Below are 19,358 nucleotides of genomic sequence, written 5' to 3' on the forward strand. Positions count from 1 at the left end.
GATAGATAGCGATCGTAGAGTACAGTCGCGAAATCACGCAGACCCACTGCCCACTTAACAACATTACTGCAACGCGTTTGTCGCGCGATGCAGGCTCTGAGAAAATGACAGTTACGCCATAGCCAAAGTGTGTTAGAGCGGAGTTGAAGCTCAGCGGCACATCTCGGTCTGCTCTCGGAAATTCGACGAGGAACGACGTCTGCGATGTGACCGATGTGACCGACCGATTGCTAGGGACCTCTCGGTTCATATCGGAAGGAACACGGCTGACCCGTAATCCTGATTATACAATTCCTTCTTCTTCATGAGCCCCCATTCTGACACCGCGCCCGTTCTTTTCAGTAGAACTACCTCTTCCTGACCATGATCTTCTTCATCTTCGGCATCTTCGGCTGTCCCTTGCCCTCCCCGTCTGCACCCGCTCCACCACCTGGAGCACCGATGCCCTTCTTGAGGTTTTCCTTCTCCTGCTCTACGTCCCGCTTGACGGCCTCGACGGCCACACCGAGCGCAAGGAGGGGAGAGTTGAGCGGGAATCGATCTTCCATCGAGGGATAAGGATGGGGAGGTCGAGGTGGTCGGGGTCCAGGCTTGACGGTACTGGAAGATGGTTTCGAAGGTGCCGGAGCCGTACCACTCTTGGCTGATTTCTTGGGCTTGGCTTTCGATCCTGAAGTGGCTGATGGTTGTTTGGCGACGGCTTGGGGTTTAGAAGAGGACGAGCTGGGTTCTCGAGGAGGTTTCGTGTAGACCAACGACGCGTTCTGTCTCTGCATCTGCGTGGCTACGATGTTGTACAGTTGGGTACCTGTTTGCAGAACGTTATGCAATGTCAGCTTCAAGATCCGAGCGATGATGATGATGGACGCAAGCTTAATCTGTCGACTCACGGTTTTTGATGTCCCGATGCACCGGTTGGCCGTCCCTTTCCAACCTGACCTTGACCCTACCCGGGTTTTTCCAATCGCTCGGGTGACACTTTTCAATCTATTCCAAACACGTCGGGTCGAGCACGGGCCCAGAGCAAGATCAGCTAACATGCCTTTGCAATCCATATCTTGCTGTTTGAGCGTGCTCTAGTCAAAGGTACCTCCTACTCACCTCGTGTACAGTCTCGAGACCCAAAGAGCTACACGCCTTGGCAATGTGGAAACTCTGGGGCCACCAGAGAGATTTCTGCCGGGTCACACGACGTCCGGTGGTGGTCGTTGCCTTTGCATCAAAGTAGATCGGGTAAATCGAGTGCCATCTGCGGCGTAACCAAGGTACATAGTGTGGAGCAAGGTGTAGATTAGCAACCTCGAAGATTCAGTCTCGCTTGGAGTGATAGTTTCCGACGATCCGCCAACGCACCTCTTGAACTCTTCCGGATCCTTGACGAACCGCGTCGAACCCAACTGCTTTTCCAACTTTCTCATCCGTTGATCCTCGGCCTCTTGAATCTTCATCAAGTCGCCCATGATCCCCCCCATTCCCGGCATCCCCCCAGCCGGCGCTGTAGGCCTGTTCGAGCCATCGTCGGTGCTCCTGGTGACAGTCGCAGAACGGGAAGAAGCAGCAGGTGCCCCGACGTTTTCGATCCCTCGACCTTGAGCTTGAATCTTGGCCAGATCAAAATCTACCTCATCGTCGTCGATGTGGGAGAGGAGAGCTCCTCTTGTTCCCGCGTTAGGTAGGGCTCGACGAGGTGTCGAGTTGGAAGGGTTGGCAGGTGTGGTACCGGGGAGAGGAAGGTCGGTGTCGTCGTCAAAGACGAACGAATCGGTCGGTTGCTGTTGGTCCTCTTCCTCTTCGACGTAATCTTCCACGGTAGGCATGGTGGGCACGATGTGATGATGTACTATAAGTTTAGAAATGACGTCTGTGGTGTCACAGTGAGCCGGTGTCCAGCTATACCAGCTAATAATACTAGGTGGTTTACGCTAGTGCTGTTTGACCAGATCAACGGTTCTCGATAGCTGGATCTCGGTCCAGCTCTAGTTACTTTGATAAGAAGTCGAACCGAATCACGTAGATGACGTGTATTACTGATAATATCTTCCCGTTGAACATATCGAGCCGAGCAATGCGACGATTGTGAAAGCCGATGACGAGAGCTCGTTTCCGAAGCGAAATCCACCTTTCTCTCTCTGCTCTCTGCCATCATCAGCGACGCGAGCGATGATGCAAGCAGCAAACTGCGCAAAATCAGGCGCAACGGACATCACATTCGTTACAACGTTACAACGGTCCAGCGTTTGCTAGATGTTGAGAGAGCGAGAGACAGCACTGCATCGAAACCTCATGCAAACAACGCCTTATCATACGGACCGATAATGGACGCCCGGAATGCGGGTTGTCGACGGCTGAATATTGTGTGGTTGTTGTTGATTAGGAATCTCGGTCCGGCCACATAGCGAACGAGGGCTGACGTGCTGTGGAACCTCCGATTTGCATCCGCGCCCTCGCCCCCAATCACATCCCGCTGTCCCGTTCCCTCCGCTCTCCAGCCGTGTCTGTGCCAACGCATCCTCTCTCCCCATCCCATCCACCTCGCCCACATCGACATCGTCGTCGTTATTATCATTCATCGTCGACATCGCAGCTACTTGTCAAAAGAAGGAATCTCTTCGCACATCGTCTTTCTCTTTTCCCCATCTAACCCCAAAAAAAAAGACAAAACACACACTCTCTACAAAATGTCTGACAAGTGAGTCTCAACTTCTGCATGTCGAGAAAAAAGGGGTCCGGTCCGCGTCATCCGTACGCCATGAACGAGGTGACATTACGAGCTGGTCAAAGCATCTTCGACACATTGGGTGGCAAGCTTGGATAAGGTGCTCCTAGTCATCGGATGTCGAGGACATCTCTCGGGACCATCAGGTCGAGACGAGATGTCGTCCAAGAAGACATTGCCAGAAAAGTGGGCGGAGGAAATCCGGACGATTTCGATTCCCATGTCCCACAGCAAAAAGGTCATGGACCCGATACGCAAACCGCCTTGCAATGCATACTGCTATCGCCTGGCTTTTCAATCCACCCTCGCTCTGCATTCCTCATCTTGCGCCTGTCCCTTTTGCCCCGCCGCTCCGCTCGTCTTTGTCAGCCACACGTGCAAAATCGATGACTGACCTGGACACGCTTGCTCGACCTTCTCTAGAGCTGATATCGGTTTGATCGGTACGTGCACCCGTTACTTCCTTGTGCCTTCCTGGCATGTCCAGGAAGCAAAGTTGGTGCTTGTTGCGCTGGCGAGAGAAAAGAAAACCCTAATCGGGAGGTATGAGCATAGACTAATCCTCAATGCTCTCTTCTCCTGTGTCCCCTCACATAATGTCCGATTGACTCGATATAGGTTTGGCCGTTATGGGTCAGAACTGTGAGTTGTAGATCATTGATATATCTTGTCACGGCAGCTCGGCTAACCAAAAATCGCCTTTCCTACAGTGATCCTCAACATGGCCGACAAGGGTTTCAAGGTCTGTGCTTACAACCGAACCACCTCCAAGGTCGACGACTTCATGGCCAACGAGGCCAAGGGTGAGTGACGCAGTCTCGAGAAATCTAGAGCAAGGCATCGTAGGGATTAAGAGTCATGCTCGACCTTCTAGGCAAGAACGTCATCGGTGCCCACTCCGTTGAGGAGCTCTGCGCCAACTTGAAGACTCCCCGAAAGATCGTCTTGCTTGTCAAGGCCGGTCCTGCCGTCGACGCCTTCATCGAGCAGCTCGAGCCCCACCTCGAGAAGGGTGACATTGTCATTGACGGAGGAAACTCGCACTACCCCGACTCGATCAGGAGGACCGCCGAGTTGGAGAAGAAGGGATTGTTGTTCGTTGGTTCCGGTGTCTCCGGAGGTGAGGAGGGTGCCAGGCACGGACCCTCGTTGATGCCCGGTGGAAACCCCGCCGCTTGGCCTCACATTAAGGAGATCTTCCGTGAGTGTTCGGGCGAGGTCTTGGTCGTGGTAGACGTGCCTCATGGCTGACGATGGCGAACGATTCGCGGCCACTCATTGCAGAGAAGACCGCCGCCCAGGCCTTTGGCGAGCCTTGTTGCGACTGGGTCGGCGAGTCCGGTTCCGGTCACTACGTCAAGATGGTCCACAACGGTATCGAGTACGGTGACATGCAATTGATCGCCGAGGCCTACGACATCCTCACCCGAGGATTGGGTCTTTCTGCCGGTGAGATTGCCGACATTTTCGAGAAGGTGAGGGTCGGTGTAGGCTCGATTCATTCAATCCGTCGGTTCTAATGCTGTTTGCGCCCGGCCCCTGCAGTGGAACAAGGGAGTCCTCGACTCGTTCTTGATCGAGATCACCTACCAGATCTTGAGGAAGAACGACGACGACGGTGTCCCCATCGTCGAGAAGGTCCTCGACGCCGCCGGTCAGAAGGGAACCGGTAAATGGACCGCCGTTAACGCCCTCGACATGGGTACCCCCGTCACCTTGATCGGTGAGGCCGTCTTCGCCCGATGCCTCTCTTCCCTCAAGGAGGAGCGAGTCAGGGCTTCCAAGGTCCTCCCCGCCCCTCCCCGAGAGGCCTTCGGAGGTGACAAGCAGCAGTTCATCGACGACCTCGAGCAGGCCCTCTACGCCGCCAAGATCATCTCGTACGCTCAGGGATTCATGCTCATGCGTGAGGCCGGCAAGGAGTACGGTTGGAACTTGAACAACGCCGGTATCGCCCAGATGTGGCGAGGTGGTTGTATCATCAAGTCGGTCTTCTTGGCCGACATCACCAAGGCCTTCCAGAAGGACGACAAGCTCGAGTCGCTGTTGTTCGACGACTTCTTCAAGTCGGCCATCGAGAAGGCTTCTCCCGGATGGAGGAGGGTCGTCGCCCAGTCCACCCTCTGGGGAATCCCCATCCCCGCTCACTCGACCGCCTTGTCGTTCTTTGACGGATACAGGACCGAGACTTTGCCCGCCGTGAGTTGGGTGTTCGGGTCGTCCGATGATTCTCTTCGACCGACATGCTGACGATCTGCTTCGTTCCTCAGAACTTGATCCAGGCTCAGCGAGGTGGGTTTTAGCGCGCGCGCGTCATCTGTCTGGCGCGCGTGGAGTCTCGGGCCATGTTTCACCGCGCGGACGATGCTGACTTGATCGTTTCACCTTTCCCAACCTCAATTCACCTTCCCTAACCCCAATCACTTCGTTATCGACTCAGATTTCTTCGGGGCACACACGTTCAGAGTCCAATCGGGCAGGCAAGTCGCTTTCCAAGAAAGCTGGACCTTCTTCGATCGTGTTGCTGACCACATTTCTTCATCTGTACACAGAGGTTCGGAGAAGCTTCCCGAAGGCCAGGACGTCCACGTCAACTGGACCGGACGAGGTGGAAACATCTCCGCCTCTACTTACAACGCTTAGACGTAAATGGTGCCGACTGGCGACCGAGAATGCCTTCGTGTATCTCGTATGGAATGATATGAATCGTCGTGCTATAGTTGTCGTCTGCTAGGTGCTGAAGGCAGACTGGATACTGTCCTTGATCGAAGAGCAGGCTACTCACGTACGGTCAAGAAACTCCTTACTCAGGCTGAACATCTTTTGGAATATGATGTTCTACATTCGCGGCACAAGTCGAAGCCCAAGTACAATTGGTCAGCTCTCACCTCAAACCCAAGGGTCTGCCGGAAGCAGATTGATGCCCGCGTAGAGTGGTGCCACGCGGGCTTGATGACGATTCGGAAGCAAAATCGAATCCGACGGGAGATCGTCCCATCTTTGTTCGGAGGCTGCTTACTGAGGTGGAGCCTTGGCACATCCACTATGATCGAGATATCGACTTGCTTTGATCCTAGTAGTGCAACAGCTTTCAGAGTGATCTCAGATACAGTACAACGCTCTCTGATACCTCATACCTAGCTTTCCAGGCAAGATCTCTCGAGTTGGTGACGAAATCGCAGCAGCATCTCTCGAAAGATGGGCCTCAACTCGCCCGTCCCCGGTAAGCTTCGGTTCACGACCCTTTTATTCGGCCTGGTAGACTCACTCCGCACTCCTCTACCTAATTGGCTTCTCCAGTCACACTCCCGCAAGAGTGCAAAAAAGCAGCCAAGATCTTCCGCTCATTCGTCGACAATGGCAATAATGGGTTGGACAAGGTCATCCCCCGGGACGTTCTCTCTAGGGCCGCTGGGTTCGCCATCTTTACCGTCGTAAAAGCGTGAGTGGGGCTTGATTGAGGGAAGATTTCTCGAGATAATCATCGATCCCGGCTACTGATGTCTTTTCATTCTACTGTTGCAATTTGAACGGGGTCTTCGCAGCGGGTTCCTCTTTTCAGCACGAGGAGGTTCGGGGATCGTCATTGCCCGTCTTGAAGATGGTTGTAAGCCCACCATCTTCAGCTTATACAGCCATCTGTAGCTCATGCTCACGGAAATCCTCATCTGCGGTGGTGTATAAATCACAGCTTGGTCAGCACCGAGTGCCATCGGCCTGGGAGGTTTCGGCTTCGGAGGGCAGATGGGAGCGGAGTGAGTATCCATGTCCACATGGGACACGTATCTGCACGAACTGATACACCTGATCTAATGGCGATGCAGAGTCACGGACTTTTTGATCATCCTGAACGTGAGCACCGTCGCGGTCAGCGAGCTCGATGTGATCAAGCTGTTAATTTATAGAGAGACGGGACATCCTGTCACAGTCGAGGACGGCAGTGAGAACATTCATGGCTGCCGGGTCGATGACGTTGGGAGGCAATCTATCGGTCAGTAAGCCGTTAGTTCAATGCAGTATGTTGGTCTAAACTTCGACCTCGTCTGCAGGTCGCCGTGGGACCCCTGGGACGCAACGCCGAAGGATCCGGATCAGTGTCTACCAAAGGAAAGACGGCCGCTCTCTATTCGTATTCGAAGACTAAAGGCCTGTTTGGCGGGATTTCGGTCGAAGGCTCCATTATCGTCGAGCGTCAAGATGCCAACCGGATCGCCTACTCGCAAGATGTTTCGAGCAAGCAACTCCTTTCGGGCGTTCTCGAACGGCCCGAATGGTCAGATGACCTGGTCGACGTCTTGAATTCGTGTACGGGGATGCCAGGAGGTCGACAGTGGGTCGATGACAGGTCGAATGCCGGCACCCCGGAGGCAGGGGACGAGTTTGATGATGATCGGTACGATGAGCACGGGATGCCGGTGGATCGATCGGGCAAGGAGGGCAGAAAGCGAGCGGGGACTTTACCCAGGAGTTCGTCGTACAACAACTATGCGTTCGGAGAAGGTGGTGGTGGCGGGTTCTCGTCTTCCGCCATGATCACCGAGGGCAGGTCTCCCAACCGAGCTCGAAGCGGATCTGGCTCTCTGCGTGGAATTTTCAAGCTCGATCCATCGACCCCTGGAAATGGGATCGGTTTCCCTCGTCGAAAGACCGGGTCGCCGATGACCTCTCCATCGATTAGCAGGAAGAGCAGCAATCTCAACCCTTTCAGCCGTACCAATTCGAATGCTGGAGCCAGCGCTAACCCGTTTGACGAGGAAGCGAGTTCAAGCCACGCCAACGAGGTCGATCCGTTTGATTCGTACGCCAACATTCTGAATCAGGGTGCTGGCACTGGGAATCGAGCGAGGTCTGGTTCGGGTATATCAAAGGACATGGACTTGTCGGGTGAGGTCCTCTCGCCCTGGAACAACGACAAGGGGTTACCTTCGCCCAAACCGACGTACGAGCACAAGAACTTGCCTGTGCCCATCGAATTGACCTCGGGGAACAGGAGCAGAAGCTCGTCCTTGACTGCCAACAACTCGGACGAGTATGGTAGCAGCCTCGGTCGACCTTCGCTCGGCCGATCGAGAGCGAGCAGTACGGCCAGGTTCGCGTCTCCCTTGAGGGACGACTTTGCCCCTGGTGACATGGCAGAGAGAGACGAGGGCAACGATCTGACGGCCAAGTTTGGCAGGATGCGAGCGTCATCTAGTGCGACGGTAGCTTCAGCGTTGGCGGCCCATGCATCACCGAACAAGCTGTCCAAGCGGGATACGAACGGATACTCTCGCAACGAGTTTGGAGAGGACGGTGAGGATTATTACAACGGCAACACCGCATTACCAGTCAAGAAGAAGGAAGAGTGGAACGTCGATCTGTCGCTACCAAAGACAACAGGGGGGTTGTTTGGCAAGGGGAAACGAAGTCGAGCCAATACGGGCGGATCAGATTTCCACGTCGACCCGATGCAATGGCAGCGGCGAGGCGAGGACGAGCTGTATGGTGGAGGTACTCCTAAGAGCGAGGCGGACCCATACTTTAACAATGTCGAGCAAGACGATTTCGCCGCCGCGCCAAAAATCGGTCGACCCAAGATGGAGAGTCGACCGACGTTTACGGTCAGAAAGGAACTGCTCGAAGCCGAACGAGATGGGCTACCACGCGCCATCGCCTTGTTCGACTTTGCTGCGGCAGAGAGCGGCGATCTTGGCTTTGTCAAGGGGGAGGTTCTCATCGTCACCAAGCAGGGCAAGAGCAAGGAAGAGTGGTGAGTTCCGTTGCGTACGTCGAGCGTCGTGCTGGACTAGCTAAGTAACCTTCTGTTCACAGGTGGACGGGACGCAATCCGACGACGGGCAAGGAGGGTATCTTTCCGTAAGTGTTTCGAGCAGGACAACTGACAATGCCGCGCAAAACCCGCCTGAACCGACCTCTCTGCTCGATCGCTTCTCAGTGCCAACTTTGTCGAGCTCGTCAAGACTGCTGGGCAAAAGTAACGTCGCTACAAGGACTGGGAAGGCAATGACTGTGGATTTGTAATCTTGAAAAGAGTCGGGGGTTGTATAGACAGAATAATGACATGTGATCCGGGAGCCGAGCTTGTCCCGCCGGACATTGTCGCCTCCGCGCGGTCCAGACTGCGGATTCATCATCATCAGAACGGGCACGGCGACGACTTTTGAGGAACATGAAGTCTCGATACCCCTCTGTTTTAGATAACATCGTGTCACAATAGCAAGCACCTCGGGACTCATAATCTGGATCATAGGGTGGACATCGAGATCAATCTTAACTTTGCCGATTGAGCAGCAAACCGGACGAAGCTGAGAGAAGAAAGGGTATTTCAAAGCGAACACGTCGTCCCTCCTGGTCTTCTCGCAACCAGAAAGATCGACCGACTAGGCGCAGCAGAACAACCTTAGAACGAGGTAGATCCCGTCATATACCCCTTGGCAGTCTGTTCCGACGGACCCGGGTATACTCTGTTCCTTACAAAGAGCCAAAGAGAATCGCGACTTCAATACGTCGATCATCATGTCGACGAATCTCCCTCAAGAAGCAGTCCAGCTCACCACACAACTCCCTGCAAAGGGCGCCACGATACCCATGGAGAACGGAACGCTCTCCGTAAGACCCTACCGCTCGAGCTCGACCTCGAAGCTCAAAGCGCTCGTATCGTACACACCGCGTTCCTCGGGACTCGACCGTACCAACGTCAAGGCCGCTTCGGACGAGTTTCGAGGGTTCTACTCGTTGTTCTGGATCGGACTCGCCTTGCTCTTCGTCAGGACCAGTTATGATTCGTGGGAGACCAATCGGACCATCCTTTCGGGAACCTTCGGGCGGTTGATCACCGGAGACGCTCTCGTCCTCGCTATAAGTGACGCCATCATGGTCGGGAGCATGTTCGTCTGCGTGCCATTCGTCAAGGGGCTTGTCAACGGGTGGTACGGGTACTACTGGGTCGGAGTGGCCATTCAGCACGCTTGGCAATGCGTGTTCTTGGGGATGGCCGTCTGGTGGGGGTTTCATCGACAGTGGTATTGGGTACAATCAGGGTTCCTCGTGCTGCGTGAGTGTGCGAGATTTCAATCTCGATGTGAATCCGCTTGTCACCGAACTGATCTGGATCTATCGTTGCTCTCCTTGACTATACCAGACGCCCTGTCCTCGATGATGAAGATGCACTCGTATTGCGCCCATAATGGGATGCTCTCAGACATTTACCGCACCCTGAAAAAGGAAGAAAGACGTCTCTCAGACTTGCTGGCCCGACAGCCGGATGGGGGCGAGAAGATCAGGCTCGAGGCGGACAAGAATCGAGCTGAGCAGGCGGTCAAGGCCAAGGCCGCGGGAGGTGAAGAAGCTGGACCTCTAGCCGCTTTGAAGGAGGGAGGAACAGATGGAGGATTGAGCTCGATACCTGGCACGCCGTTGCCGGTAGGGACCCCAGCGATCCCTGCAGGCGCTACCGCCGTTTCGACCGGTTACATTTCGCACTCGGACGTGCTCAGGCTGCGACTTGGAGCCAAGGGTAGGATGCAGTCGAACGCATCGACCTTGAGCGAAACCTCGAACGCGGACGAATTGTCTGCGATGTCCAGCGCGGTTGCTGCCGTCGGAGGTGGAGTCGGTGCTGATACTTCGTCTGTTGTCGGCGCACGATCGAGGGCTGGCAGTGTGGCTACGCAGATCCCGCTCGGAACATCGCTGGAACCCACACATAGTGTTCCTGGATCCACCTCGCGAAAGGAAAAACACCCTCTAAGCTATTCGCCAGACCCGCTCGTCTCGACGCTTGCCTCGAACATCGATGCTATGCGGGCGGAACTGACCTCGCAGGGAAGTGACGACACGACAACGGCCGGGATCGAGGCGGGCGAAGGGGAAGCAATCGTCTGGCCGGCGAACGTCGGTTGGAAAGAGTACTGGTTGTTCATGTGCATGCCCACGCTTTGCTATCAGCTTAGCTACCCTAGGACGACCACGTGAGCCATTCTGCGCGACATACAAGTTGCTACCGGATCAATGACTAACTTTTGCTCTCTTTGGGCAGCTTCCGTCCGCTCTACGTAGTGGAGAAGGTGTTTGCGACGTTTGGTGTCTTTTCGCTTATCTACACGTTGACCGAGCATTACATCATGCCCCATATTCCGAGACCGGGTGAACCCATGTTGAGGGCGTATGCCAATCTGGCACTGCCAATGGTCATCAACTATCTCTTGTGAGTCGTTGTTTACATCACCAAGAAATGGCTTCATCTGATGGCTGATGCATGTAAATCTGTTCTTATCGTGTTCGCGAACCTGCAGGATCTTTTAGTGAGTAGCATTTCGCATTCTAATCAATGTGCTCTATATGCTAATCATTATTCTCCGTCATTACCAGTATCGTAAGCACGATCTACTTGATCCTTGGTCTTTAAATATGCAGCTACTGACTCGCCTTTATCTATCCCTCAAGATCTTTGAATGCGTCTGCAACGCCTTTGCCGAGATGACCTAGTCAGTCTGGTTCCGCTCGGGTTTCCTTCCTGGTAGTCCAATCCACGATACTGACTCGACGCCTGTTCATTGTGATTGTAGCTTCGCGGATCGAGAATTTTACCAGGACTGGTGGAACTCGACGACCTGGGACGAGTTCGCCCGCAAGTGGAACAAGCCTGTGCACGTGAGTCATCATTTAGAAGTGACCGTTCATTCCATCACCTACGACAAAGCTCATGTCCCGGCTCTCCTTCCCAGACCTTTTTGTTGCGTCACGTGTACGCCTCGACGATCACGACTTATCGATTGTCCAGGATCTCTGCCACTTTCTTGACCTTTTTGTTGTCTGCGCTCTGCCACGAGCTGGTCATGGCTGTCGTCTCCAAAAAGATCAGGTGAGGAGAGAACCGTCGAAGATCGCCGATCTACCGCAAGCTGACGATTCACGATCGCGTCGACTTAGGCCATACCTCTTTGCCATGCAGGTGAGCTTAGCCTATCGTCTTCTTGCCAAGATGATCGCCCCTGCTGAACCCTCCGCGTTTTCTTTTGAACAGATGGCTCAACTTCCGATGATCTACGTGGGCAAGCTGCCGATCTTTAGACGGAACAAGACGGTCGGCAATATCGTGTTTTGGATCGGTCTCATGTCCGGATTCCCCTTGCTGTGAGTCCCGCATCCCCATCTTTCGAGTGTGATCTATCGCCACCTACTGACACGATATGTGCCTTCGAACAGCGCCATCGCTTACCTGGTCTACTAGATGGAATGGGGTGCGAGCGAGATCTGAACGACCCGTAGCACGATCGTTGCATCCGTTATTCATTCACTGTATTGCATTAGCACTTCTCCGCATGATCGTATGAGCGTTTCTTCGTGATGTTATGGTGGACACCTTGCTTTGCGAGGCCGACGGGATATGCAAAAGACTCCTTGTAGATGAAACGCATGCGTCAGCACTGGAGTCAGGTGACGTCAGCTAGCGCACGGCCCCATTTTCTATAACCGTTGACCACGTGAGAGGGCAGGAGGCGCAGGAGCAGCAGGGCATGGTCGATCCACTTGATCCGATCATCATGGCATGAAAGGAATCAAAGGCCAAAGGAATGTTACCGAACATGCAGAGTTATATAAACAGGTGGGGGGTGGAGGGTCATCTCCTCAGTCCTCCTAGATACTAGTCTCACGATGTGTAGTGTCGCCACCTATCGTACACAGACTACTGACTACTAGCCCTACCACGACCTCAACAACGAAACCTCACGACGAACCAGCCCAACATGTCCAGCGCTCAACATCAAGCAGTCCTCTCCATGCTCGAGCACGATCAGGTCATCCCGGAAGTCTTTTCCAAGACCCTCTCGCTCGAGGGTAAACTCTCGATCGCCTTTCCGTCTCATACGGCATGTGCTGGAGAGACCATGGAAAGGGTCGTCACCAAGGACGTACCTAGCATCGTCTACAAGCCGTTCAACGGGGATACTGGTATGACGGCGATCGATCGTTACACCTTGTGAGTCCCGGTTATCGACTTGCGTGTCGAACCCCAACTGATGACGGACCTGTTGTGGATGTCGGATAACAGGATCGAGATCGACCCGGACTTGCTCCAGCCGAACGATACCGCCTCGGGTCAGGTCAGACACTGGGTCCAGAGCAACATCGTCCTCGACCCGGCCGAACTCGACAAGGACGGTCAGGTCACGGGAAAGTACACTGAAGAGGCCATCACCGAGTACCTTCCCAGTTCTCCTGGACCTCCTGGGCATAAACACCGTTACGTCTTTTGTCTCGCCCGACAATCCCCCGATCACCCAGCTCCTTCGGCCTCGGATTTCCCCAGAGGAGCCGCCGAGTCCACTGCTACCTCTTCGAACCCCAAGGACAACGAGGACGTCAAAGACCGTGCCGGATTTTCTCTCGAAGAGTACCTGGAAAAGAGGTCGCTGAAGGTCGTCGCCGCGACCTTCATCAAGGTCGGACCTGATGCCGAAGGGTTGATGGATAACGCGTTATTGAGCGGTGAAGCTATCGTCAACAAGGTTTTGGGCAAGTAGGGAGGAGGGAGCTTCGTGATGACGAGGAGTTGGAGATGAGCTACGCAGACGAGGAGAGGGAGAAGGGGGCAAATGGACCGAGTGTGACGGTGTGCGAGAAACGACCTTTTACGAAAATCGAGTGCCTTTATTTACTTCTGCTCGAATTCTTTGCTAGTCTGTATCGACCTGCCGGGGCTGAATCGATAGCGGGAAAACGCATCGTATCATCAATGTATTCAAGATCAAATCGTTTTGCGTGCATCAGCAGGGAGGGACGTTCCTTGCATGCATGGTGAGTGGTCATTGACTGGTTGCCAGTTCAACACCCTGCGTCGGTGTTTCTGGTGTGAATATGGTACAACCTCTGCACATTTCCTGCACTCTGCTCCAAAACAGGGATCCGACGGAACCTCACATGTCAGACGATCTGCTTGTCCCTAAGTGCCAGCAACAAGCCTTCGTACACTGTCCAGCCAATCGCACTCGATGCGGCCTTTCTCGAGATGCGTAATGACGAGCCGGCAAAGAAGCCACTCAGACCTCGTTCCTGCAATCAACAACAAAGGAGATTTCGGGTCAGATGAAACCCTAAGGATGGGTCTTACAGTGCTGTTTCAAGGATCTCACCTGGAAGATCGAGGTGACCGCTGCTCGGATCGTCGGGTTCGCCTTCGGTAGTACCTGCATCCGCGTCTACGAGATCGCCATCGAATCAGTATACAGTGAAGAGCAGAAAGCCACAATGAGGTTTGGCACCCAGCGACTCACCTTGATGGTATCCGCTGGACTGGTCGCAAGGGTTGCCAACATGGCCGCTGACATTCCCGAGACGGTATGTATCATGGCGCTTGGCAGGCCCAGTCCTGATTTCCACGAACTTCGACCTGGAGAAGAGAAACACTCAGAAGGTCAGCGAGCGAGTCCTCTACCATACAATGCGAAGCTCGCAAGCCAGCCGGACCTACCGAGAACGTCCTTGCCCTTCTCATAGAACGCCATGTACATCCCGGCATATGGTGCGTCCCTGGCCGCCGTCGCCGTAAATCCCCGAAACATGCCTCTCAGCCCGTCCGTCACTAGCAAGTCGCGGAAAGCCTGGACTATTGATCCTGTTGGATACAGACCAGACTGAAGGATAGGGTCAAAGTTCGACTTGTTAATCAGCGTGATTCGTCGACGGCGTGAAGCTGGAAGAGGCTCTTACCTCGTACCGGCTCTTCAACACCGTGATCGGGTTCAACACGAACCCGACGCTCGTCCGTGCTACGGCGCCTGCCACGATATTTCCCTGGCTTGAAAGTTTCGGTAGTGTCGACGATGACGATCGAGCGTTTGCTGTTGTTGCAGCTGAGCTGGCAGCATTGGCAATCTCGGGTGAACTTGATGGGGACGGTGAGGGGATATGCCGGGAAGCTTCAGATATCGAGCTTGATATTGTTGAGCCAGGTGGAAGGGCCGAGGGGATGAGAGTGGTAGGTGATTGGGAGAAGAAACCGGTCTGTGAAAGTCCGTATCGGATCTCTGACAGAAGGTAGAAGTAGACGGCTACTCCCGGTACGTTTCTGGATGCATACAAAGGTAGCGATCGTCTCTCACTCAGCTCGGAACGATTTGGCATAGTAGCGAGCTTCGATCGACTCACCTTGCTAATGTCGGGACTGTTCCCTTCCAGAGCCCTCTCCAACCTTCTTCCTGTACCACCAGCCGTACTGTCGGTATGATCTCTCTATCATCCCAGATCCCCCTCCCGTTTCAGCTAGACGTCGACGCAATAACCTCGTCACGCCATCAACTCACCGCCCCTTTCCCTTGATTCCACTAGCATGACCTCCTGCCTTGACATCCACTCCCTGTTGTAGCCTAGTCTTGATCAGATCGAGCGGTTGAAGGGCGATCGCAGAGGCTAGACCGGAGAGCCCTCCCGAGGCGAGATGCTGGTAAGCCTTGTTTTCTCGTTTGGCCATGATGCTTCTATTGATACGATTTGACCTTGTACTTGGTCAGATACTGTTATATGGCAGCAGGTAGGTCGGTCCGGTATGTTTGTCGAAGCTCAGCCTTGATATTATGAATGTGCTGCTCCGGCAAGCTCCTAGTTCCTAGGCTGTCCTCGTCGATCTTGAGATCTCGATCCGATCGGCAAATACTTTGTTCGCAGAGTGCGAACTGATTCGAGGTATGGAACGGCCGAGAGATCTGCGAAAGCTGCGAATGACTAGGCCCGATCTTTCTGTACAGGTCATGAGGTCCAGTCTCTCTTTCACACTTTTCCCTGCCGCCGATCGACGGGACTAGCTTCGGGCGACCTCGGAAGATGACGAGTTCATCCGAGAGCATGACTAGCACGAAGGTGACAAACACGATAGACCGAGGCGAGAAGCGGGCATGGATATCGTTTAACCAAGACATAGATTGATAGCTTGATAGCTGACGAAGCGAAAGGTACAATGGAATCGCGATCACATGCGAACGGGTGGAGGAAGTAAGGGGAAAGAAGATACGAAAATGAAACCCGGTCGATATGGCGGTTGATCCTTTTCCAAAGTCTTTATAGGTCAGACTGGTGAGAGTGAGCGATCCTTTTTGGGTTAACAAGATAAGAGCACGCCCGATCGTCTCGATGTCAAGCCCCGGAGACACCCCAGCGAGCGGCACGAAGGATCTTGAAAGATGGAAAACGTCCCCACCACCCCTTGACCAGGACGAGAGAAGAGACCCAGATCGCTCCGGGTTTCGACACTGTTCCGGTCGAGAAGCAGCGAGTCCGATCCATCTTGGTGATTTTGATCCGCACGCCAGGGCTTTGGATGTCCCCGTTAGTCCTTGTACAGGACAGGTCATTTCATTGCGCGCATCGAACCTCCTACGCCTTTTCGGCACAGAGTCGATTTCTAGTCATCATGGTAAAACTGCCGGATCACAATGGACTCAGGGTCAGTCTATATCGCCGTCGGCATGTGTACGGTGTCATGACTCACAACTTGGAAGGATGAAGAGAAAGGAGAGAAAGGGCGTGGTTGTTGATGGTTGAATGATCGAGAGTTTACATTTTGGCAACCACCGCGGGGCGAAGGGGGAAATTTCCAAGCTTGATATCAAAGAAAACTGTCGATCAGTGATCGAGATTAAGAAGATGACGTGTCTTTTTGGATGTCAGGGTGTGGAGGTCAGCTGCCTCCGTGGGAGGTGCGGCGCAGCGACCTCGAAACGGATCCATTATGGATGAAGCACGGAGACGATATATAACGACAAGTCATCGCAACGGGTCTGCGGAACGTATCGTCTCGCTTCATCGTGATTTTCCCACATCACCCAACCCACTCGCACATAGTCCAAAAATGGTCACTACCGTCCCCTTTGTAGACATTCAAGTCGCGGTTCCCGGTTTTGGGTCAGTCGGCCGGGTTTCGACCTCAGAAGCGCACCAGCTAAACGTCACGTGCAACGTCTTAGCGCTATGGGCATGTCCCAAAGTTACGGCGCAGCCGATGACGAAGAATCTCTCAAGACCCTAGCCAAGGCTGTCGAACTAGGCTGCACTTTCTGGGATTCTGCTGCAATCTACGGGTCGGGGCATAACGAGCGCTTGATCGGAAGATTCTTCAAGGAGAACGAGGGCGCAAGGGAGAAGGTCTTCATCGCCTCCAAATGCGGTATCGAAGTGAGTGTATGATGTCGAACCTTTTTTCGGGAAAAGCAGAAAGGAAATCTATATTGCGACTTCTAGTTTACCGCAGACGGACCTACTGGCCGAATAGACAACTCTGCACAACATATCAAGTCGTACCTCCAGGCTTCCACCGAGAGACTGGGTACCGTTCCCGACTTGTACTACATCCACCGCATCGAACCGGGCCGAGACCTGACCGAGTCTATTGGCGCGCTTGATGAAGCGAGAAAGGCGGGCAAGTGCAGGTATATCGGCTTGAGTGAATGCTCGGCCGAGACCTTGCGAAAGGCTTGTAGTAGTGGGTCCAGTCAGCGGCGATCACGACGAGGAGGCTGCACGCTGATCGTGCTTCTTCGTCACAGTTGCCAAGATTGATGCGCTCCAGATCGAATACTCGCCCTGGTTCACGGACCCAGAGCAGAACGGATTGATCGACACAGGTACGTTCGCGCTCAGGCGGAACGTACGCCCGGCCGAATCACTGATACGACGCGTCTAATGACAAACCTCCCCGATAGCCAAGGAGTTCGGAGTAAAGGTTATCGCCTACTCCCCGCTCGGCAAAGGGGTCCTGACCGGCCAATTCACCAAACCTAGCGATTTCGCGGAGGGTGACATCAGAAAGACCATCCCTAGATTCCAAGAGAAACATATGGAGAGCAACTTGAGGATCGTGCGCGAGTTCGAGGTGTTGGCCAAGAAGAAAGGATGCACGTCGGGACAGATGGCGCTCGCCTGGGTCATCTCGCAGGGCGCGATCCCGATCCCCGGGACAAGGTCGAGTACCAGGTTGGAAGAGAATTTCGGCGCCACGGACGTTACGCTCGACGAGGAAGACTTGAAAGCTCTCAGGCAGTTGGTGGAAGAGGCGAAACCTCAGGGGGCCAGGTGGGTGGAGTGGATATAGCCTGAGCCTCATACCAACAACATGGGCACTGACGAGTCCGTTTCCGTCAATCTAGGTACAACGAGGCTCAGTTGAAACTCGTTGGCAGGTGATTTAGGTGCCAAAGTTCAGAGTACCGATCGCCGACATGGTGCGTTACACCGAAACGCGGTTTGGAGCCTATGTCAAGCAATTGTAGTTCTTACGAAAGATCTGTTGTATTCATCAAGTTAGTGAATGGATGTTGTTGCCGCTTCGATAGAACGCCAACTAACCGTCACAGTTTCGAGATTAGCAAGCGAGGTTTCGCATTACTATGACACAGGCCTCACAGTCGGTACAGTTCGTGTGTTGCTTTCCATTCCTTCGCTTCATTACCTTGGGCTTTCTGAAGATCACCACACCTTGGCCATGTGAGGTATCGAGGATGAAGCCGAATGCTCCCAGCTGCGCCTACAGGACTCGCCGAATTGACCGCCGACAGGTCTGGGTCATTCAATGGTGCCGGCACGGATTCGAGGAATGCGGTTCCCGTACGTAATTACTGCGTTGTCATCGTCAGTACACCTCTCGCCACAATATCGGGCAAAGTATGTTTCTATGCGACGGAACTGCAAGATAAGAATGAGAACATGATCCTTCGGATCTCGGCACCGTTTTCGGATCGTTCGCGAAATCCCAACGCTCTGGCATAAAATATACTCTCAAGGGCAACGATGACGGCGATACACCGACACTGCGACTTTCTTCGCAAACGGACACTCTGTCTGCCTCGATTCTGGGCTGAAAGGTTCCGGACGGTTTCACACCTCGGTTCAGAGGGTGGATGGGTCTTTTGGTATCACGTCCGATCTCGAACGGGATCGAAAATATCACAGGGTGCGCATGCTGTCCTCCTGGTGTGGGCTGTGATTATGCTTGGCCAAGTCCTCTAGATTTGGATCAGACTGTCTATCTTATTGCGATTCGAGGCTGTACACGAAACAACAAGGATGGTTCAGCCATTTGCGGCTCGCTGAGGCCGCCGGCTACAACGTTCCGTCAAGGTCAAACTGCGATGGCGGTGGGCATGGCAAGCTACTGGAGTGTGTCACTTGTCAGACGTACAAGTTGTCCGAACGACGAGTTCAACCGATATTCACGATCGACAGTAAGATTCAAACTCACGCAGTGAAGGATGGGGAAAACGAAGGGACTTGGATGCGCCTGATCACCTCGAATTGGTAGACGATTCCGGGATTCGAACTCACGCGGTGTAGGATGGGGAGTTTGGATGCGCTACAGGCTACAGGCTATAGGCCGAATATGCGATTTTGATCCCGAGGCCAGATCCGGAAGCAAAATTACATCCGGCGCGCGCGTCCCTCTCCCACCGCGCGTAGTATCTCAACCGCAACTTCATCAATTCTCGCGCCGTATTGATATGTTTTGAGTTGACAATTGCTTCACAACAACGGTGACTTGGGAGAGTGGTCTAATCCGCCGTGTTAAGGCTTAAGATGTCCAATACCGCGGTCCTTCGGGGCGTGAGTTCGAATCTCACAGTCATCACTTCTTTTTGCCCTGTTTGCGCTCGAT

At 53.8% G+C, this 19,358-nt stretch overlaps 8 protein-coding genes and 1 non-coding gene across 9 annotated transcripts; 6 read left to right on the plus strand and 3 right to left on the minus strand.

Annotated features, from left to right (window-relative positions):
• Positions 1-116: 116 nt before the first annotated feature.
• Positions 117-2,049, minus strand: HD553DRAFT_217461 (uncharacterized protein). The gene is made up of 4 exons (XM_046177207.1): positions 1,354-2,049; positions 1,102-1,249; positions 891-987; positions 117-808 (listed from the first exon to the last, which is right to left on the minus strand). The coding sequence occupies exons 1-4, from the start codon at positions 1,815-1,817 to the stop codon at positions 348-350; spliced, it is 1,170 nt and encodes a 389-aa protein (XP_046037454.1). The 5' UTR covers positions 1,818-2,049; the 3' UTR covers positions 117-347.
• Positions 2,050-2,531: 482 nt separating this feature from the next.
• Positions 2,532-5,753, plus strand: HD553DRAFT_309635 (putative Phosphogluconate dehydrogenase). The gene is made up of 10 exons (XM_046179726.1): positions 2,532-2,689; positions 3,140-3,159; positions 3,335-3,358; positions 3,427-3,519; positions 3,591-3,917; positions 4,001-4,191; positions 4,262-4,915; positions 4,987-5,008; positions 5,157-5,196; positions 5,269-5,753. Exons 1-10 carry the CDS (start codon positions 2,679-2,681, stop codon positions 5,357-5,359), a joined length of 1,473 nt encoding a protein of 490 aa, XP_046037455.1. The 5' UTR covers positions 2,532-2,678; the 3' UTR covers positions 5,360-5,753.
• A 34-nt stretch (positions 5,754-5,787) lies between these two features.
• HD553DRAFT_309640 (uncharacterized protein) lies at positions 5,788-8,792 on the plus strand. Its single transcript, XM_046179727.1, has 9 exons — positions 5,788-5,939; positions 6,017-6,158; positions 6,262-6,323; positions 6,408-6,471; positions 6,541-6,568; positions 6,645-6,707; positions 6,766-8,465; positions 8,528-8,572; positions 8,652-8,792. Exons 1-9 carry the CDS (start codon positions 5,915-5,917, stop codon positions 8,692-8,694), a joined length of 2,172 nt encoding a protein of 723 aa, XP_046037456.1. The 5' UTR covers positions 5,788-5,914; the 3' UTR covers positions 8,695-8,792.
• A 125-nt stretch (positions 8,793-8,917) lies between these two features.
• HD553DRAFT_309641 (putative sterol O-acyltransferase) lies at positions 8,918-12,130 on the plus strand. Its single transcript, XM_046179728.1, has 9 exons — positions 8,918-9,770; positions 9,858-10,686; positions 10,755-10,923; positions 11,162-11,202; positions 11,284-11,368; positions 11,443-11,579; positions 11,648-11,669; positions 11,742-11,851; positions 11,924-12,130. The coding sequence occupies exons 1-9, from the start codon at positions 9,233-9,235 to the stop codon at positions 11,946-11,948; spliced, it is 1,956 nt and encodes a 651-aa protein (XP_046037457.1). The 5' UTR covers positions 8,918-9,232; the 3' UTR covers positions 11,949-12,130.
• A 185-nt stretch (positions 12,131-12,315) lies between these two features.
• HD553DRAFT_283400 (phosphatidylethanolamine-binding protein) lies at positions 12,316-13,465 on the plus strand. The gene is made up of 2 exons (XM_046178178.1): positions 12,316-12,698; positions 12,771-13,465. The coding sequence occupies exons 1-2, from the start codon at positions 12,466-12,468 to the stop codon at positions 13,240-13,242; spliced, it is 705 nt and encodes a 234-aa protein (XP_046037458.1). The 5' UTR covers positions 12,316-12,465; the 3' UTR covers positions 13,243-13,465.
• Positions 13,466-13,472: 7 nt separating this feature from the next.
• HD553DRAFT_309648 (mitochondrial carrier domain-containing protein) lies at positions 13,473-15,426 on the minus strand. The gene is made up of 7 exons (XM_046179729.1): positions 15,022-15,426; positions 14,867-14,950; positions 14,429-14,786; positions 14,190-14,352; positions 13,993-14,108; positions 13,852-13,917; positions 13,473-13,771 (listed from the first exon to the last, which is right to left on the minus strand). Exons 1-7 carry the CDS (start codon positions 15,186-15,188, stop codon positions 13,643-13,645), a joined length of 1,083 nt encoding a protein of 360 aa, XP_046037459.1. The 5' UTR covers positions 15,189-15,426; the 3' UTR covers positions 13,473-13,642.
• On the minus strand, positions 14,780-16,235 carry HD553DRAFT_217569 (uncharacterized protein). The gene is made up of 3 exons (XM_046177208.1): positions 16,203-16,235; positions 14,867-16,133; positions 14,780-14,786 (listed from the first exon to the last, which is right to left on the minus strand). Exon 2 carries the CDS (start codon positions 16,063-16,065, stop codon positions 15,235-15,237), a length of 831 nt encoding a protein of 276 aa, XP_046037460.1. The 5' UTR covers positions 16,066-16,133; positions 16,203-16,235; the 3' UTR covers positions 14,780-14,786; positions 14,867-15,234.
• Positions 16,236-16,486: 251 nt separating this feature from the next.
• HD553DRAFT_309650 (NADP-dependent oxidoreductase domain-containing protein) lies at positions 16,487-18,153 on the plus strand. Its single transcript, XM_046179730.1, has 6 exons — positions 16,487-16,615; positions 16,678-16,885; positions 16,952-17,192; positions 17,257-17,334; positions 17,413-17,782; positions 17,857-18,153. Exons 1-6 carry the CDS (start codon positions 16,563-16,565, stop codon positions 17,891-17,893), a joined length of 987 nt encoding a protein of 328 aa, XP_046037461.1. The 5' UTR covers positions 16,487-16,562; the 3' UTR covers positions 17,894-18,153.
• A 1,082-nt stretch (positions 18,154-19,235) lies between these two features.
• On the plus strand, positions 19,236-19,331 carry HD553DRAFT_t39. The gene has a single exon. It is a non-coding gene; the product is annotated as a tRNA-Leu (tRNA).
• The last annotated feature ends 27 nt before the right edge of the window (positions 19,332-19,358 follow it).

This window comes from Filobasidium floriforme (genome assembly GCF_021052385.1).
Source record: "Filobasidium floriforme strain CBS 6241 chromosome Unknown HD553scaffold_8, whole genome shotgun sequence".
NCBI classification, from domain to species: domain Eukaryota; kingdom Fungi; phylum Basidiomycota; class Tremellomycetes; order Filobasidiales; family Filobasidiaceae; genus Filobasidium; species Filobasidium floriforme.

Bases quoted from the DNA above. Each gene is read 5' to 3' on its own strand.
- HD553DRAFT_217461 (XM_046177207.1), bottom strand. From the start codon at position 1,817: ATGCCTACCGTGGAAGATTACGTCGAAGAGGAAGAGGACCAACAGCAA. The intron at 1,250-1,353 runs GTGCGTTGGCGG...GTTACGCCGCAG, and splicing joins GATCCGGAAGAGTTCAAGAG to ATGGCACTCGATTTACCCGA. The intron at 988-1,101 runs GTGAGTAGGAGG...TGTTTGGAATAG, and splicing joins GTCTCGAGACTGTACACGAG to ATTGAAAAGTGTCACCCGAG.
- HD553DRAFT_309635 (XM_046179726.1), top strand. The intron at 3,359-3,426 runs GTGAGTTGTAGA...CCTTTCCTACAG, and splicing joins GGCCGTTATGGGTCAGAACT to TGATCCTCAACATGGCCGAC. The intron at 4,192-4,261 runs GTGAGGGTCGGT...CGGCCCCTGCAG, and splicing joins TTGCCGACATTTTCGAGAAG to TGGAACAAGGGAGTCCTCGA.
- HD553DRAFT_309640 (XM_046179727.1), top strand. From the start codon at position 5,915: ATGGGCCTCAACTCGCCCGTCCCCG. The intron at 6,159-6,261 runs GTGAGTGGGGCT...GGGTCTTCGCAG, and splicing joins ATCTTTACCGTCGTAAAAGC to CGGGTTCCTCTTTTCAGCAC. The intron at 6,569-6,644 runs GTGAGCACCGTC...ATCCTGTCACAG, and splicing joins ACTTTTTGATCATCCTGAAC to TCGAGGACGGCAGTGAGAAC.
- HD553DRAFT_309641 (XM_046179728.1), top strand. From the start codon at position 9,233: ATGTCGACGAATCTCCCTCAAGAAGCAGTCCAGCTCACCACACAACTC. The intron at 10,687-10,754 runs GTGAGCCATTCT...CTCTTTGGGCAG, and splicing joins AGCTACCCTAGGACGACCAC to CTTCCGTCCGCTCTACGTAG. The intron at 11,670-11,741 runs GTGAGCTTAGCC...TCTTTTGAACAG, and splicing joins CATACCTCTTTGCCATGCAG to ATGGCTCAACTTCCGATGAT.
- HD553DRAFT_283400 (XM_046178178.1), top strand. From the start codon at position 12,466: ATGTCCAGCGCTCAACATCAAGCAGTCCTCTCCATGCTCGAGCACGAT. The intron at 12,699-12,770 runs GTGAGTCCCGGT...GTCGGATAACAG, and splicing joins GCGATCGATCGTTACACCTT to GATCGAGATCGACCCGGACT.
- HD553DRAFT_309648 (XM_046179729.1), bottom strand. From the start codon at position 15,188: ATGGCCAAACGAGAAAACAAGGCTTACCAGCATCTCGCCTCGGGAGGG. The intron at 14,787-14,866 runs GTGAGTCGATCG...GTATGCATCCAG, and splicing joins ACAGTCCCGACATTAGCAAG to AAACGTACCGGGAGTAGCCG. The intron at 13,918-13,992 runs GTGAGTCGCTGG...GCGATCTCGTAG, and splicing joins GTCCAGCGGATACCATCAAG to ACGCGGATGCAGGTACTACC.
- HD553DRAFT_217569 (XM_046177208.1), bottom strand. From the start codon at position 16,065: ATGACCTGTCCTGTACAAGGACTAACGGGGACATCCAAAGCCCTGGCG.
- HD553DRAFT_309650 (XM_046179730.1), top strand. From the start codon at position 16,563: ATGGTCACTACCGTCCCCTTTGTAGACATTCAAGTCGCGGTTCCCGGT. The intron at 17,193-17,256 runs GTGGGTCCAGTC...TCTTCGTCACAG, and splicing joins CTTGCGAAAGGCTTGTAGTA to TTGCCAAGATTGATGCGCTC. The intron at 17,335-17,412 runs GTACGTTCGCGC...CCTCCCCGATAG, and splicing joins GAACGGATTGATCGACACAG to CCAAGGAGTTCGGAGTAAAG.